Source organism: Pelobates fuscus, chromosome 4 (assembly GCF_036172605.1).
Source record: "Pelobates fuscus isolate aPelFus1 chromosome 4, aPelFus1.pri, whole genome shotgun sequence".
Classification (NCBI taxonomy): Eukaryota; Metazoa; Chordata; class Amphibia; order Anura; family Pelobatidae; genus Pelobates; species Pelobates fuscus.
This window is the reverse complement of record NC_086320.1, coordinates 281,761,751-281,782,015: the sequence shown is the minus strand read 5'-3', so window position 1 is coordinate 281,782,015 and position 20,265 is coordinate 281,761,751. Positions and strand designations below refer to the sequence as shown.

Sequence of the window (20,265 nt, the reverse complement as noted above, 5' to 3'; positions counted from 1 at the left end):
TCCAAGCATTCTTGGACGTAAACAAATTCGTAAGAAAAGCCACTTTAAAAAGATTTTTTATGGGAAATGAAACTACGTCCCTTCCTACCACCCCTACCCAACCCACCACCACCCTTAACATCATCAATACCCACCTTAAACCACAATCTAAATTTTATCCATCAAATTGCAAGTCCGGACCTTTAGAGGTTTTTGAAAAACTTGTTTTAAAAGACCTTGATAAAATTAAGAAAAAAAAGTCAGACAAACTTAACTTAAACCCCCAAGAACTAAAAGCACTTAAAGAATTACAATTAGACGAAAATATCGTTATTAAACCAGCGGACAAGGGAGGCAGCCTTGTAATCCTCTCAAAAGAAATGTATATAGAAGAGGCCCACAAACAACTAAACGACACTAATGTATATGAGAAGCTAAAAACAGACCCCAGCCCTCAAATCCAAGCCACTTTATATAATTACTTACTGAAAGGGAGTAACTCCAACATTTTAAACAAAAAAGAATTTAACTACCTCAATAAATCACACCCTAAAATCCCAGTAATTTATTTTCTTCCAAAAATCCACAAAAATGAAACCAACCCCCCAGGCCGCCCCATTGTTTCTGGCATCAACTCTATTTTATCAAACCTATCGGAATACATTGACATTTTACTCCAACCATCTGTAAAAAATATGAAATCCTACCTCAAAGATACTATGTCCCTTCTCCTCTTTTTTAAAGATTTTACATGGCACAATGACTACATTTTAGTGACTTGCGACGTTACATCACTCTATACAATTATCCCCCACGACAAAGGTTGCAAAGCAGTCACAACAATACTTGAAGCCGAAAAGAGAATACCACAACCCCAAATTGACTTCATCATAGAAGGTATTAATATCATTTTAAAAAACAATTTTTTTTGGTTTTTAGATTCTTTTTATATTCAAAAAAGAGGCACGGCTATGGGGACCAGGTTTGCCCCCAGCTACGCTAATCTATTCATGGCAGACTGGGAAACTGAAGCAGTCTGGGGTAACCATGATTGGAGGGCAAACCTGGTCTCATATTTCCGTTACATCGATGATTTATTTTTTATTTGGAAAGGTACTGAAAACTCCTTAAAACTCTTTTTAAATCACTTAAGCAATAATGACAAAGGCATTGTTTTAACCACAGAATTTAGTAAAGAAGAAATCAGCTTTTTAGATCTAAACATTTTTATTAAAGATGGTAAATTAAACACGAAATTTTTTTTTTAAAAAGTGTGTACAAACACAGTCATCGATCAAAACAGTTGTCATTACACTCCCTGGCTAGATAGCGCTCCAAAAAGCCAGTTTCTAAGACTCAAAAGAAACTGCACACTTAACGAAGATTTTAACGAACAAAGCAACATTTTAAAAAACAAATTTTTAGACAAACATTATTCAGAAGAAAAACTTGAAACCATTATCACTAAAATCAAGTCTGGTGAAAGGAGTAGTCTGCTAAAATACAAAAATAAAAACTCCACCACTACCCCTTCCCTACCCATCATTTTTGACTATAATAACAAGAACAAAGACATAAGGAAAACTATCCACAAACATTGGCACATTTTATCTGAAGACCCTGTTCTCAATAAAATTATCCCTGAAAAACCTAATATCATTTTTAGAGGTGCCCCTAATTTTAAAACGCTTTTAACAAAAAATTTTACAAAGACCAAACCATCAAAAAAATTATCCACCTTGTCTAACATCAAAGGTTTTTTTAAATGCAGAAAATGTATTGTTTGTAAAACTACCCAAACGTCAGTCCCAAATAAAACCACAACATTTAAATCCAATATTACCAACAAAAGTTATAATATCAAACAGTTCATTACGTGTTGTACGAAAAATGTTATATACCTACTGGAGTGCCCTTGTGGCCTCCAATATGTAGGCATGACGTCAAGGTGCCTAAAAATTAGGATATCAGAACACTGTCGAAACATCAAAAATGGATTTGAAAATCACACAGTGTCCAAGCATTTTCTGACACACCACCAAAAAAACCCCAACGTTCTTAAATTCACCCCTATTCAAATATGCAATATTCCATGGCGAGGCGGCGATATAAGAAATATTCTGGGAAAAGCCGAAATGGAATGGGTTTTTAATCTTAAGACACTAACCCCAGATGGCTTAAATGCAGAATTTGACCTTTTTATTTTTTTGTAATTCTTTGTATTGTTTCATAATAATTTATATTCACTTTTAATTAATATGGTTATTAGGATTATTCTTTTAATAGTAGCAAAATACATTGTAACCTTTATTAGTAATATTTACCCATATACAATCTGCAACTTTATTTTCCTCTTTTTTTAACTTTTTTTTTTTTTTTTATATTTGCACATAAAATTGTATTATATTGTCACTGTTTTTTAATGTTTTAATATTCTGTATGTTCTCCTCCAACCATAATTACATTCCACCCCTTTGCCCTTTAAATATAGTGCCCACCCTTACATTTCACCCCTTTTGCCCTTCAACAATATGGCCGCCTTCTATTTACACTCCACTCTACTAAGATGGTCCCAGGGCCACGCCCTCGCGACCTTTAACCTTTCATTTCACAACCTAATTTCTTCCCTCCCTCACATAAAAGCCTATTTCTTTTTATACCCCTCAGATCATATGGGGGCTTAGTACTACCCTATACTATTAAAATATAAAAACGATTATTTTTTACTGTTTTAACTTGTCCACCTATTATATGTGTAAACCAATGTCATGTGACCAGGACTACATTTCCCTGCATTCCCAGCGAATACACACAGCATTATGCCGACCCCGCCCACCTTTTTGGTTTAAAAACGGCCACGCCCTCGCGACCTTTAACCTTTCATTTCACAACCTAATTTCTTCCCTCCCTCACATAAAAGTCTATTTCTTTTTATACCCCTCAGGTCATATGTGGGTTTAGTACTACCCTATACTATTAAAATATAAAAACGATTTTTTTTTCACTATTTTAATATGTCCACCTATCATATGTATAACTGAAAGTCATGTGACTGCAGTCACATGGTAATGATGCCATTTTGGCGCCAATCTTTGAAATTCATTGCAAATTAGCTGCCTATATAATGTGAATAGCCAGGATTATTTACTCTACACTTGAAAAAGCCTACTGTTTGGCGAAACGCGTTGTGTATTTTTACTCTGTTTTATATTAAAGTATTTTGTTACTACCTTTTACTTTGGGTTAGTTCATTTACTTTATATGCTGCTGTTTTATCCTGGCTGATCTTTTTATCATCATTTTTAACAAGATCCAGTACTGCAAAAGAAATCCCTGGTGGGGATTATTCCACCTACGCTTGGTTCATAGAGCAGTGTGGCTGCTCTGAACACTGTAAGTACGTTTCTTTTTATCACTTTGTCATTTTTACATAAGGAAAACACTATGGGCCCTCTCTTGTGATTTTATTTTTCATAAGACCGGCACTACAAGCATCACTAGAGGAATATCCTACACGTGGGGAGTTTAAATACCACTGTATGCTGTTTTACTCAGAGCTGGTAATAGCTCTCTAAATTGTAAGTTGGCACTCTTAGGACCTCTGTGTTGTCTGTTGTTGCAGTACTACCTAAGTTATTGCACCATTGGTTTTTTTTCTTTTATATATTTTATATGCTGACGTCTGTCTCAGAAGTTTTAAAGAATCGTGTGGAGACTCCAATTGCCCAGTTATATCCTACATGTGGGGAGTATCAAATACCACTGTAAGCTGTTTTACCTAGAGCTGGGCTTAGCTCTAAAAATTGTAAGTTGGCATTTCTCTACGTCTGTGTTGTTCGTGATCCTCTCTACCATACGGTTTTGCACTATTGGTCCCCCCCTTCTCTGCTTTTGTGTTTCATATCCAACCACTGCGATTCCAAAGCGAGAACAGAAGAACATTTACTCAAGGTCTACACTGTACCAATAGAGACTTTCCTTTTTGTGTTATCGTTTTCGTTTATTTTATCCAGCGCACCCTGTATTTGTTGTTTTTTGTTTTCAGCGGTTAGATGTGTTGTTATGGGTGCTGTGTCGACTATTCGCCAAAAAGGTGTCTCCATCTATGGTTGATAGGCACATGTCGGCGCTGGCGTTCCTATTCAAGTTTAACGGATGGGAGGACATAATCAAACACTTTATGGTGAGGCAAGCAGTAAGGAAAATTGGTTGGTAGGTTCTAGCTCGTTGGTGGCTACGAACCTGGGGGTGTAGGTGTGTCTGGGTACACACCTACAGTTAAACATTTGGGGCCTCTTTGGTAGGCCATGTGTAAAACGTTATGCATTATTGGAATGTTCATTATTGTTATTTGGTAGGGTCATTGTCAGGGGTATTGGGCATGAAGGTCAGAAGTAATTAGTACTTGTGACAATGACCCTAAATTGTTAAATTATATATATATTTATAATTAATAAAGCTGTGGACTTTATACTCCAACAGAAAATTGGTGTCTGAGTGTTATTTATTTAAGGAGTTAGCACATGCCGAATAACGACTGTGCACATGTCATGTAATTCAGAAGTGACTGATGCAGTCATGTGACCACAACATGGTTCTAGGCTTCTGCTTGGTCAGTAACCAGTCCATTCTGCCTTTCTGCTGCATCATGGGAAATTAAATCCAAATACACTAAGCCAGGGGATCTCATAGTTAAAATGCAGCATACATACATTATAGAATCCAAGGCTTTAATGCCTTAAGACCCAACAGTGCATTTCTTAGAACTCAAACATTTATCTCCCTGCTTAGGTCCCTAAGGCAACAGAATTCACATGTATTTTTATATATTATGTTCTATCAGTTTCCAGCTACCCCCTCCACCCAGGCAAATATTACACTTTATGTAATTGCTGAATACAATAGACAAGCGGCCTTGTAAAACAGTACAGACGTTTATTGTGTCTGCATTATTCTGTACCAGAGACAGTAGTGCACCGAGCTGCTATGTCTATATAAAACGAATGCACTGTGGATGGCATTTCACTCCTCCATAAGCTATTCAGGAAAAAAGTTTTGATTATCCATTGTTTTCTTTGCCATATATTTATTTCTCCCATGCTGCACAAGTATTGTTACAAAAATCTACACAAACATTTGAAATGAAAGTTTTATATCAGCTCATTCCAAACACATGACTCTTCCACTGACATTAGCACAAGAATTAAAGGGAAAGCATAAGTCATTCTTAAATATATATTCAAGTACTCCCTACTGATTAAAAAAAAATGCCCTAATCAGGACGGATGGAAAGTTCATTTTTTATTTGCGCTGCGCCTTTTGCGGACTTCAGAAGCCCATGGCAGGGCAGACCAAATATGTGCATTTTGGATGATTGAGAAGTTTGTCTATTATTACGTCATCACACCTATTGCACTATGCATAAAATTTACCGTATATCTTTGGAAAAAATTGGCAAAGCATTCGTGACCACATCTTAACTTTGGGTGTTTATACAAAAAAAATAAAAAATGAAACGATCTCAAAAGTCACAATTCCACATTAATGTGTTTTTTTTCAGGTGCAACTTTACATTTCTTAATTTGATGTGATAATCTAGGATGTTGGCAATAATGTCATGCAGTCCCAATGCATACTTCAAACCATTTTTGGGGAAAAAGCAAATTCATCATTCAAGCTAACAAAGGTTTATTATGCTAACAGCCAGTAAAACTGGCATCAAACAATAGCTATTGAAGGGGGTGAAGCTAAGTCCAAGTACCAAGGGGCCACTTTACCACCAATATTTACTTGTACAGATTGTGTAATACCTCAGTACCACAATAGTGATATAAGCTAAGGACTACGTGAGACCAGTGCCCCATGACAGCCAAACAGTAGTGATGAAAAAAGGATAATAAATGCAAAGTGTCAAATCTGAGACCCTCTTTTTTTTCTCTACAAGGAGAAACGACATGTGGTTCTACCCACTCTCTCGCATTAGATAATCAGGGACTGCAACATTTTCACATCCTAGACAAGTAAAATCAGGTTAAAGAGAATCATTCATGTGAAGGGGGGCCCAAGAACACTTCAATACTGGACCCACTGGCTTTAACCCCTTAAGGACCAAACTTCTGGAATAAAAGGGAATCATGACATGTCACACATGTCGTGTGTCCTTAAGGGGTTAAAGGGACACTATAGTCACCTGAACAACTTTAGCTTAATGAAGCAGTTTTGGTGTATAGAACATGCCCCTGCAGCCTCACTGCTCAATCCTCTGCCATTTAGGAGTTAAATCCCTTTGTTTATGAACCCTAGTCACACCTCCCTGCATGTGACTTGCACAGCCTTCCATAAACACTTCCTGTAAAGAGAGGCCTATTTAGGCTTTCTTTATTGCAAGTTCTGTTTAATTAAGATTGTCTTATCCCCTGCTATGTTAAAAGCTTGCTAGACCCTGCAAGAGCCTCCTGTATGTGATTAAAGTCCAGTTTAGAGATTGAGATACAATTATTTAAGGTAAATTACATCTGTTTGAAAGTGAAACCAGTTTTTTTTTCATGCAGGCTCTGACAATCATAGCCAGGGGAGGTGTGGCTAGGGCTGCATAAACAGAAACAAAGTGATTTAACTCCTAAATGACAGTGAATTGAGCAGTGAAATTGCAGGGGAATGATCTATACACTAAAACTGCTTTATTTAGCTAAAGTAATTTAGGTGACTATAGTGTTACTTTAAGTTCTACAGGTGTGATCGACTAATGACTTAATAAGGTCTTGTTTAAACAGAAAATCATACAAATAGAACCACCATAAAGCATGCACACACATTTAAGTGAGTTAAAGGGACACTCCTAAGTACCAAAACTACTTCATCTTAATGATGTGGTTTTGGTATATAGAGTCTGTCCCTTTCTTTAGAACAGTGCAAAACATTGCCACTTTCCTCATAATGACCTTTTAAAGATTCAAAGGAATACTATAGTGTCCGGAATATAAACCTCTATTCCTGACACTATAGTGCTGGAATCCATATATAGGTTCTGGCCCTCTCTCTCCAGAGATTTCTCCCACACTGCCACAGCCTCACCGCGGCTGGTCCTGCTTAGCTCTGTGGTTGTGATTCATCCAATGATCCAATGCTCTGGGAGGCTCTTGCTCATGCACGGTAAAACGCTGTGCTGGCCAACCAGCATCTCTTCATAGAAATGTATTGAATCAATGCATCTCTATGGGAAATGTTCAGCGCCTCCATGCAGAGCGTGGAGACGCTAAACGTCAGTGCATCAGATGCTTCTGGATCAGAAGCATCTGGCAGGCAGAATGCAGAGAATGAGAAGCATTTAATTGGACCCGGATCAACACCAGGGTTAGGAAAACTTTGTCACTCCAGATGTTATGGTCTAAATCTCTCCTGATGCTTATCCAGCATTATGGCGGAAAGAGTACTATGGGAGATATAGTCCACAAATCTGTAGTGCCAAAGGGTGCCTATCCATGATCTACAGGATTGATGTTCTCAGCAAAAGGGAAGTGGCTGCTGCAAGAAGTCTATCCCAATAAATGGATTACATATGAGCTTAATGGTGCTCTTTACTTTTTCATATTGAAGGAGGGGGCAGTAATCTAAAAGAGGAAAGGAACACTTTAACTTTAAACATAAAATATACAATTTGTAATGTTAGAGTATTCTTTTAAGAGCACCCATGCACATTAACCAGAAGCACAACAGATCATTATAGTAACATCAAATATTCACAGTACTTTTCCTAAAACTTCTATTTCCAGACACACATATTCTCTACATTTACTCTAGAAATACATGTTTGAATATATTATTTTTACATACCGTATATTTTTTTTTTTAATGTTACAAATATCCTACCGACAAGCCAAATTTTAGTAAGAAGTAATAACTCTCCAACTATTATTTAAAGGCATAACACAAGCAAACTTGTTTTCAAGGACAACAGTTTATTCTGAGAAAATTTTCCTATAATCGAGAAACTCCTGTGGGGTTTGGCCTCTATCCTTACAAAGACTTTCTGAGTTGCCAATAAATAACCTTAAACAATACACACAGAAAAACACCTACAATTAGAAGGGAAAAAAACACAAAAACTTATTACTTGGCCGTATGAATGTACTCATCTGCTAGAAGAGGGCTTGAGTTGTGTATTGTTTATAGGACTGGTTAGTAACTAAATATAAAGTAAAAATGGTAAAATGTGTATGCAAAACAGTCAAAAGGGTTGGAACTCAAACGGACATTATAAGGACCATAATAAGTTTGCATTAGGGCCAGGAGCTGAAAATGAAGATGGCGGCACCCGTGGAGTACATCTTCAAGTAAATATAACTTATATCTGCTGCATCCCCAGGCCACCACACTCCAATGCGAAAATCTCACCATCAGGGGTCTTTGTCATATTTTTGACAAATCTACTTTACATTTTGTGTATCTTTCATATTATGTTTGTCTGTCGGTATACCTACTACACAGGGCAAAGGCTCAAATATGCAATGTGTCTTATAGGGGGTTGGAAAATAAGTCATAACCACTTCCTATTAGATAATAGAAAACCTCCATGCTTGATGTGGTCCTCCAGTGTTCCTGAAGCATTATCTTTAGTGATAAACCAACATATTTTGCTATTTTGCAGCTTTGTACAATGGGCAAATACAACACAAATAGTGTAAAATGTACCGGTAAGTAGTGATACTGGAACCTTGAGTGTGCTCGTGAATAATTAAAGGAACACTAAAGCGTTAAGATGACAAACTTGTATTCCTAACACTATAGCGCAGTAATCCATATTTAGAGTACAAGGCCCCCCAAAGTGCAATACAAATAATAATAATGATAATACAAATTAAAAAAAGAGATTTTTATTACCTAGACCCCCTCGGTGCTGCTGCCCACTCAGCCTAATGCGCCATCATCAAGAGTTGTTCTCTTGGTGATGGTCCAATCCAACGCTCTTCATGGAGGAGCATTGGGGACTTATGGCGCATGCACAGCAAGTGCTGTGCGCATCCAATTAAGGGCTTCTCATATAAATAAATTGCATACCTGTGACAAAGTGTCACTTGCTTATTGCATCGGAGGCGCCTCTACAAAACTACAATGTTTTACATTGCAAGGGTTAAAACTAAAGTGACACTGCATCCAGATCATTTCATTAAAATGAAGTGGTCTGGGTGCATTTAATGGTCCTATAAATGTATTATGTAGGGTTGTCTTTAACTCTACATATGATTATATCCTCTGTATCCTCTCATTGTGTGACTAATTAAAACCACAGATCTACATCTGCCAGATGTAGATTGAAATGTCTGAATAATCTTTGATCTTTTGATATCTGTGTCTGATTTAACCTTACATTCTTTATCACCCTGTGCTCAGTCTGTTAAACAATCTAAATTTTCAAAATGTAAAATATGTATTTGTGAAAGATTCGCTATCAAGTCATTTAGAAGTTATAATGTTACAGTTGCATTCCTCTCGTAATTAGCTGGTACAGAACAGGGTGAGCTTGTCATGGTAACTGTGGCTGTGCTGACAATCAGCGATGACCCTGCATTGCAAATGTATACTACCCAAGGTGGAGTGTCACCCTCTAAGCTATCACCCACCTCTTACCCAACAATCTGATGACTTACATTACATTATTTCATATTCACAATGCAGACAAGTGTCACTGGCAGCGTCAGAATTGCCATTGGTCACTGCACTATTTGAATCTGTATTTATATTACCCTGGCACCCTTTTGTAGTTAAGTAGCCCCAATAGTGCATTCCTGAATAATCATGTTGTCTCACATGTGACCTTGGCTTTAATTCTTGTGAGTGAGTGTGGGATGCTTGACATGGTGATCTTGTCTATGTAAAAGAGGGTCACTAGATATCATGACAATAATGGGTTTTAATTGATAAGTGCCAATAATACAATGTGTAGAGCTGCTGGTTAAGCCAAGCTTGGACATAATCCAAAATGGGGACTTTCAGCCAAGTAAATATTCGCAGTGAGCGAACACACTCCTCGTCAGACAAGCAATCAGGCTCGCACTGGCGCAGCGCTACGCAAGCGCTCTTGCAATGGCACAAATGCCTACCAGTAGATTACAGGGCCGCAACAGCATTAAATAGCATGTTCTCGCTGTGCTCACTGGTGACCTCAGTGCAGAGAAGCAAAAAAAAAACAGGATTACCAGATGCAGATCCTAAAGCAGGCTGGTCCACTGGATCTAGTACAGCTGGGAGTTTAACTATGTAAAAAAAAAAAAAACTGCAGGGAACACAGGTCAGATCACTCAATGTTTTAACATTTCCAGTTTATCCACATTCACAATAATTGTGATTGTCCTGGCATGTCATTTTTCATGAAGGGGTTAATATACAAATATTCCAAATTTGGTGTTACATTAATCAGATCTTACAAACTGCCAGTATGTCCTATTAACAATGGGTCAGCTGCTTTTTTTTTTTTTTTTAAAGTGGGAGTAATTTGACATTTTTTATATGGCAATATGGCATTTAACCCCTTAAGGACCAAACTTCTGGAATAGAAGGGAATCATGACATGTCACACATCATGTGTCCATAAGGGGTTAAGTGCCCATAGTCTACCGTTTCAATAGCTACTGAAAAATGAATGTCTTCCATTTATCGTTTTAAGTTAATATTTAAACTATTTCTGCAAATTGTACTTTGAGTTTCCCTCTAATGAGTGGCCTCTTCTTTGTTTTTCGTTATCTGGAATTGTGATGCAGAAAATCAGATAGGGATTGAGAGATTACATACAAATGTGCGCCATGGGATGCTGGAAACGATTGCAGATTTTTTTTAAAAGAGCCAAACCATTAACAAATTGTTAATGCAAAATAGTATTATCTTAACTTTTGGCTAGAGTTGAACTTCACATTTTAGATCTTGTTATAGAAAACACATTACAAAACCTTATTTAAAAAATATGTCATAAAAGAAAAAATCATATTTAACCCCTTAAGGACCAAACTTCTGGAATAAAAGGGAATCATGACATGTCACACATGTCATGTGTCCTTAAGGGGTTAAAGTCCCTGCATTTGCAGTAAATGCCCAGGGTTTGAAAAGCTCTTTTTTTTGCAGTGTGCATCCACCAAATAATGAGGCTAAGTATAATACATAACTCTCTGCCCTGGCAGCAGTCACATTCATCAGAGAGATTGGATGGAACTGCACATAATGATGATACATTATGGCTGCTACCAGCTTGCATTCATAGTTTTATAAACAGAGCTATCGACAACGTGCATGAACATGGCCACACCACCTTCATAGCTTACTATTAAAGGAACACTATAGGGTTTGGAACACAAACATGTATTCCTGACCATATAGTGTTATAAACACCATCTAGCCCCCCTCTGAACCACCCTTGCCTTCCTAAATATAGTCAACTCTTACTTGTATTCAAGTCTGCAGCTGCAGGCTCTACCCCTGATCTGCCTGCTTGACTGACATCATCAGAAGTTATTCTCTAAGCCAATCACAATGCTTTCCCATAGGATTGGCTGAGACTGTGGCAGATCATGGGCAGAGCCAGCACAAGCCAACACCCTAGCAAATCAGCATATCCTCATAGAGATGCATTGAATGAATGCATCTCTATGAAGAAAGTTCAGTGTATCCATACAAAGGGTGGATACACTTAATGTAAGTGTTGCACAATGTGCAGCACTGCCACAGGAAGCACCTCTAGCAGCCATCTGAGAAGTGGCCAGTGGAGTTATCACTAGGCTGTAATGTAAACACTGCATTTTCTCTGAAAAGACAGTATTTACTGCAAAAAGCCTGAAGGCATCATTCTACTTACCAGAACAAATACAATAAGCTGTAGTTATTCTGGTAAATGTAGTGTCCCTTTAAGGTACCTCTAGGTGTAGGTGGGAACTTGTATAGCATGTGAGAAGTGCTTAGACAGGCAGGGGGACACATTAGTCTGTGAGTAAGGGACTGAGCGGATAACGTCAAAAGTAACAATTTGTGTAAATCGCTGCTGTTAAAATGTTATAGTTCTAGGAGAACATCAATACTGTACTGTTAGTACATAATTGCTTTGAATATGAAGAACAAGCAAAGCAATTGTGCCAAAAATTACCACTATAATAAGTATTTTATATGCGATCGAAAGACAAAATAAATAAACTGGTATCATGGACACCACAAGTCATAAAAATGAATGGTTATGGTGAAAAACTAATTCTGTTAAAAAAATTATGCAACATATCTGGCCTGGTATTCAATCTTTAAACCAGATTTGGAAGGTAAATCTTATTACATATCCAAGAGACTGAACTTAACTAGATCTGTTTTTTCCTCTTGAAACAGACCCTTGAGAATGGCTTCTTATAACAGAGAAACAATGGTTGGCTAGAGATCCATGTTACATTGAGGTCAGCCTTTTCTTGGCGAGCTGTGTTTCACTGGGGACCATTGCCAAAATGTATGTTTCCACCCAGGAATGCAGAGAAATTCAACCTCCAACCAAACCTGCCAGTGGAGCTCATGAACTCTGACACATTTAATCTTCACTATCCCTTTATTGCAGGATTACAAGATGCAGTTTTATTGGAACCCCATCCCAGACAGTAGGCCCCGACTGGCCATCTCCCCTGCCCATGCAGGGCAGCACCAGCCCTAAGAGGGACCACTGTCCCCTCACTGGCCGGAGGAAAGATTTGTGAATCTGTGCCGGGCAGCATACCTGTCTCCCTCTTGCGAGCTCCAATATTATCAGAGCGTTCCATGGAAACCCACGGCAACACTCGGTAATACCTGCGAGAGGGAGAAGCATGGTCTGTACCCTGCGGAGGTACAGACCGAATAACCTGCCAGCTGGACCACCAGGGATTGACATCAGCATGCTCCCCTCTACCCCAGCAAGGTAATAAGAGGGAGGGGAGCGCAATATATATATTTAAATTATTAAATAAATTAAGCAGCCATCATACCAGCTTTTAACCCACTACACCCCCTGCCATCATACCCCCTATTAACCCACTACACCCCCTGCCTTCATACCACTCTATTAACCCACTACACCCCCTGCCTTCATACCACTCTATTAACCCACTACACCCCCTGCCTTCATTCCACTCTATTAACCCACTACACCCCCTGCCTTCATACCACTCTATTAACCCACTACACCCCCTGTCATCTTGCCCCTATTAAACCACTACATCCCCTGCCATCATACCCCCTACTAACCCACTACACCCCCTGCCATCATACCCCCTATTAACCCACTACACCCCCTGCCTTCATACCACTCTATTAACCCACTACACCCCCTGCCATCATACCCCCTATTAAACCACTACACCCCCTGCCATCATAACCCTATTAACACACTACACCCCCTGCCATCATACCCCCTATTAACCAACTACACCCCCTGCCATCATACCCCCAATTAACCCACTACACCCCTTGCCATCATACCCCCTACTAACCCACTACATCCCTTGCCATCATACCACTATTAACCCACTACACCCCCTGCCATCATACCCCCTATTAACCCACTACACCCCCTGCCATCATACCCCCTATTAACCCACTACACCCCCTGCCTTCATACCACTCTATTAACCCACTACACCCCCTGCCATCATACCCCCTATTAAACCACTACACCCCCTGCCATCATACACCCTACTAACCCACTACACCCCTGCCATCATACCCCCTATTAACCAACTACACCTCCTGCCATCATACCCCCTATTAACCCACTACACCCCCTGCCATCATACCCTCAATTAACCCACTACACTCCTTGTCTTCATACCCCCTACTAACCCACTACACTATACACACATACTATATCTCCTGTACAAGCAAGCAGTATACCTTTATACACACTACGCCCCCTATACACACACACATTACACTCCCTCTACACACCTACTCTAAACCTCCAAATGTGTGCACATATATGTCTGTATATCTGCAGGTGTGTAGTGTGTTTAACTGTCAGTGTGCATATCTGTGTATCTGAATGTTTTTCAGTGTGTGTCTGTGTATTTGCATGTGTGTCAATGTGTGTCAATGTGTGTATCTGTGTGTGCATGTATTAGGGATCAACCGATATTCTGTGAACTTTTAGGCCGATAGCTGATAACTTACCGATACTGATATTCTGTATATTTTTTTAATTAAATGATAAATGCAAAAAATATACATGCCAGTCAGATTTTTTTTTGTTTTAAAGAATATTTAGTGTATCTCTCCCCTCCCTTCCCTGTCCCTTAGTGTTCCTTTCCCATCACTTGCCCTCCCTGTCCCTTAGTGTACCTCTTCCCTGCCTTCCCTGTCCCTTAGTGGTCCTCTCCTCTCCCATCTCTTGCTCCCTGTCCTTTAGTGTGTGTGCCCCCTCTCCTTAGTGGTCCTCTCCCCTCCATGATGTGCCTCATTATCTCTCTTGTAGTGTGGCCAAGTGCAGTTTCCTGTACCCGGCCGGACAGAATGGAAGTGCTCTCTCAGTAAGCACTTCCTGTCAGTCCGGCCAGATATAGGAAACTGTAGCTCCTGTACCGCAGTCCGCTCTGCTCAACCACGCTACACTGAGTGACTGGTAGGTGGGAGCGCTATGCGCTTCCTGCCTGCCCGTCACTCTATTCTTGTGCCCCCAGAGCTGTGCAGCCTTATGGACGCCAGCCCTGAGTGCGCTGGGTAATATCAATATTAATAGTGTATCAATAATATTTGCCAAAATCCCGAATATCGGCCGGACCGATTATCGGTCTATTAGTGGTGTGTGTGGCAGTGTATGTGTATATGTGAATTTATCTCAGCATTCAAATGCAAACAATACACACAAATACAACCCTGCATTGAAATGTCAACACAACATACGAGCACACCTCTGTATTAAACACCATGCAAAACCTGGTTTCAAAAACCAACACTACACATAAATGCATGCTTGCATTCAAATGCCACTACATACAACCACAACCCTACATTCACACAAATACATGCTTATATTCAAGCGCGCTCAAACACTGCTCAGTGCTTAGTACATGGGAAAATGGTAGAGCCCCATATTTAAAAGCATTGAGGATCTACGTTTTGGCCATCCTTGCTATAGGAAGGCCGAAACATTTTTGACCACCCTTGTGATAGGGGGACCCAAAAATAGTCTTGCACCAGGGACCTCTCTGTTAGTTTCACCATTGACTGGTGGCCCTAGACACACAAACACACACTACAGTCCCTAACGACATGCACACTATACAGCCTGTAGACACACATAATGAGCACTTATAAATGTTCACACACTACAGCCCCTAGCCACACATAGTACACAAGTGCATATATTCCTTGATGTCTGTTATTACTTAAACAAATTATTGCTTGAATTACAGACATGTCTTCTACTGTGTTCTATACCTGCACTACAAAAATAAAGAATATAAAAAAAAAAAAAGCAGCCCGCTGCAGTGGTTATGATGCCAAGAGTTCCCTGGCCCGGTTCCCTAGTAAAACGGTTTGCCCCCGTACCTGGGACCCCACAAGGTTTTGATGCTCCTTAATGGTCCAGTGACGCACTCCTGGCTTCTGTAAAGCTGCAGACGCCAGAAGCCATCGCCGTTCAGTGGTTGAGCGTCATCTGTAGAATTGTTTTACAGAACTGACTTTGGCCAACTCAGAATTCTAGTTCCGAGTTGGGTGATGACAACCCAGTTGTGAGATTAAACCTCCGTCAGCAGAGAGATTATGTGCAGTGTTTTAAAGTAAAATTATGCACATACAGACTCCAGGCACCATGACCACTTCAATTCACTGACATAGTCATGGTTCAAGGAGTAACCCTTTAAATAGCACACTAGGCAGAATTAAGTACAAATGCAGTGTGCTAGAGTGCCCTATTATTCTACAAATTACTGACTAAATAAATATGCTAGGACAATACCCTTTCTACCACGAAAGCTGACTTTAAATAATGTTGAGCCATTTACAGCTAAGAATGTGTCCAATCCTGTTTATTTAAGTTTATTTAAACAAATTAATGATCCATTGGTGAAGTTAATATATGACATATAAGTAACACAGAAATGTATAGCTTGGCGTGTAATCCAGCATATGTTTATATAAATATTCAAAAGAAACATCCCAGCTACACTGAGCAGCTGAGTAGTGTCATAATAGATTCATGAAATATTATTGCTTGGACCTGGGTGAAAATATTTTGAAGAATTCCAAACATTCTTCTACAAAATATTATTCCAAGGGATGTTTTAATTTCAGATCCCCACCCGTGTGAGTATGGATGTGAAATTTCCTTTCCCAAAAACCACATATAAAAATCTGAACTCCAGGGCAAGAACAGGAAAGAGAAACTGTGAGAAGTACGGTGAATTTCTGCATGTGTAGCATAGAGAATCTGTTAAAGTGTTTTTGTAAGTTCTTGCCCTATGGGAAGGTAAATGGTTCTGCAAGTAATGTTTAAGACTTATTTTTATTTATACAATTTTTTACATAAAGGAAAACTATAGCTGTAGAAATATATATTTTTTATATATAAATCGTTTATTGGCATGGCTGTAACTCTCAGTACCCTTTTGTGTTTAAAAATTTTCAGTATTTTCAACTTTTTTTTCCAGCACTGAGAACCAGTCCCTTGCTGACTCCTCTTTGACTTCTCCTCCAATCAAATGCTTCTCATAGAGAAACATCGAATCCAATGTCCAATGTATGAGTAGCACTAACTGAATGTCAAGGTCCAGGGGCACTGCACCAGGGGCGGATCCAGAACCCAATTTCAGGAGGGGCACTGGTAGACTATTTAAAAGAACAATACAGGCAAAATAACAACTACAGCTCTAAATATACTTTATATCCTCCCTCCCTTCTCACATTTGACCAGTGAGGGGGAATATGACGTCCAATCCCTGGTGGTCCTAGTGGTGAGAGTGAACTTTAGCACCTCCTGGGCTAGGATTTACTCTCGGGAGATCCAAAGCATTGCCATGGTAACCGTGGCAGCGCTCCTAACTTGCGAGAGGAGAACTCGGTGGAGCTACAGACTAGAGCTCCCAGGTCTTCTCTCTCCCTTTACTGCCAGCTGCCCAGCAAAGTGCCTGTGGGCCAGCAAGAAGATCTCTGATCTCCCATCCGGTCAGTGAAGGCACACAGCAGGGCCGGCGCTTGAAAAGCATCAGCTCTGCAAGGGAGAGGGAGAGCCTGGGGGCATTACTGTTATTGCCCCCTCCCCCCCCCCCCCCCCCGCCTATACCCCCTAAATCCACCATTGCACTGAACACAGACCACTTCATTTATCTATATTTGCTCAGATCATCTATTGCACTTACTAAACCTGTAACCATCAAATACACACATATCCTGTCCTCTTGTTCTCATTGGCGCCACCTCTTCATCATTCCAACATGTGAGGGTATACCATGGGATTTTGTTTAATGAGATTAACTTCTCCCCCATTTTACCTATATATTCATGTCACTCAGTTGTCTTTGGCAAAAGTCCACAATTGGATGAAATGAGTCAGATGCAAGGATACATCACTTCCAGTTTACCAGAACTTAATATCGTAGAACTTCCTGATTAATACTGTTCGCAACACTCAAATGAACGGGACCTGCGCGTCCCACCCTCAGAAAGTATGATACTATGAACTATATATTGTTACTTCTTTTGCTCAATAAACTGCTTTGAAACATAAAAAAAAAAAAAAATATCATAGAACTTCCAGAAACCTGACTTGCGCTACCCTATGGAATGGAGTACTAAGATAGCATCTAAAATATATGTATCATTGGACACCATACCATAGCTATGCTGGAAGTACTTGGAGTTACTTTACATTACTGCTGACACTTTTGGGTATATTTATCAAAATGTTCTGAAAAGTGATTCCATCGATATTTTCATCATATTTAAAGGACCACTCCACACTTGAAACCCCCCCAGAAAAAAACATCAGTTTAGTAGATATGCCCCCAATGAATAAATGCATGTATATTTTTATGTATGTATTCGTTGGGGGTATAGTCTAAAACAGCTTGCAAAAGCTGCAGTTCTTATGACTACAACCTTTGTAAGCCCTCCCCTTATTCACAGGAAGTGACTTTCAGTCACTTTACAGAGAATTGTCCAATCAGAGGCTTCTTATAGAGAAGCCTCTGTTCTATTTTATTTCAGGTGTCTCTCCTCCCCAATCTAACCATGTGTCTCATCCCACCTTCCCTCCCTGTGTCAAAGCCTCCCTCCCGTCCCTGTGTCAAAGCCCTTTCCCCATCCCTCCCTATGTCAAAGCCTCCCTCATCCCTCCCCTCTGTGTCAGAGCCTCCCTCCCCTCCTCTCCATGTTTCAAATCCTCCCTCCTCCCTTCCCTTCCTCCTCCTTCCACTCCCTGTGTCAAATCCTCCCTCCCCTCCCCTATCAGTGTCAAATCCTCCCTCCCATCCCCTATCTGTGTAAAATCCTCCCTCCCATCCCTGTGTCAAATCCTCTCTCCTCTCCCCTCCCTGTCTCAAATCCTCCCTCTCCCAATAGGGACAGGACAGACGCTGCAAGAACTGACAGGCAGGAGGGGAGTGATTCTTGTAGCCAATATTGTAAGGCAGGCATGCTCTATGAATATATTTGCATATATAAAAGTGTTCATTTCACAATGAAATTGGCACTTCTATTAGCTGGGATTTTAAAGGGACACTCCACATCCATATAGCTATTCAGCAAGCTGAAGTGCTCTATGGGTGTGGAGTGCTCCTTTAAGTATTCTAAAAGTGATCTAAAAAGTGACAGTTTCCTTCATAGTAAATTCTGCTAGTGTTCTCAGATATTTCAATTTCAGTAAAAAAGCAGGAAAACGGTAAAAAAAATTTAACAGCAAGTTTATCTGTATTACTTTATTGATTTACTTCTTTACTCGCAATGCAAGATATTATAAAGATATAGAAAAATACCTTTTCCAGTGCGTCTCTGTCAGTCAATTCCTGTACAGCCAGCAGCTTGATACTGCAGACAAAGAACAAAATATATATTAACGTTAACAAGAATAACTATAGGGAAACATTTATGAACAAATATGATCACTTTGAAAGTTTTAAAGATATTTTTGACCAATTTTGTCTCTTGCAAGCATATATACAAGGGAACAATGAAACCAATTGTAGGGGAGATAGCTAAAATCCTGCCTTGAATAACAAAGGGTCTTGGACTCTTAGTCCATTGAGATGTATTTTTTCTTTTTTTTGCGTGCATGCACGGGACATTTACCACCAGTGGAGTGTAAAGCAACTTCACAACAATAATACTCACAGTAATATGTACTTAAACTCCAATAAATGTGTTTAGAAATCAGCCTGTGTAAATAAGATATTTTTTTCTTATTCTAAATTGGGGCCGGAAGAGGAGACAGAGGGACCAGTAAGATGCAGGCCTCCCAACCTTCCTGATATTGGAGGATAGAACCGATTTTGGGACACCAAGCACAGTGTGAGTGCATCATTAGATGCGCTCACGCTATGTTCAGGGCGCTAGGACCCTGCAGAGACCACTGAAACAACGCTCCCTACGGGGTCTGCCAAAAGTGAGCGGACCTTAGATGACAGTCGGGCTCACCTACCAGTAATTTCCGCACCCCCTTTCTGGGTGGGTTAGCCCCATTTTATCACTACAGGTAAGATGACACCCAGGATTTCCAGACACCATAACAACTTCATTGGAGTTGTAGGACTTGAAGTTATCATGGTGCCTGGAGTGGTACTTTACTGTTCTGTTACGGTAATCCAAAATATACATTATAGACTCTGCTATTTTAATTTCAGCACTATTGTAATTCCAACATCTCTACAACACATACTTTATATTCCTGACATTGCATCACTTTGTGAAGGAGGAAGGAATTTATTCAGCCTACACGCAATTTTGAAAATAACATCATACTCATCACAATCAGCTGTCAGAAACATACATTACCTGCACTCTTCAGTTTATTTATTGTATATTGGAGAGTGGAATATCCTGCATTACAAAGAACTGGGTACGTCACTCTTAACACTCGACAAAGTACACACATTAGCATATACATTTAAAAGTACACACATTAGCATATACATTTAAAAAGGCGTATTTTTAATGCCATGTTTTTCTTATTTCAAACTAATTTAAATTTCTGTTTGTATAAACATTGGCAGGTATACCATACTTGAAATAACTTTCATTATTTTTTTTTAGGGGGAGGAGTATCTTTGTTGGAGAATTGGCAACAAATAGATCAAGAAATGG

The 20,265-nt window shown here is 39.6% G+C and overlaps 1 protein-coding gene across 1 annotated transcript in view; it reads right to left on the bottom strand.

The window, feature by feature from the left end:
- The window catches only part of EEPD1 (endonuclease/exonuclease/phosphatase family domain containing 1), a 124,630-nt gene that overhangs the window by 38,087 nt on the left and 66,278 nt on the right, over positions 1-20,265 (bottom strand). Inside the window, exon 2 of the mRNA XM_063452150.1 lies at positions 18,942-18,993. Coding sequence (XP_063308220.1) covers positions 18,942-18,993 — 52 coding nt within the window. The remainder of the gene's footprint in view (positions 1-18,941; positions 18,994-20,265) is intronic.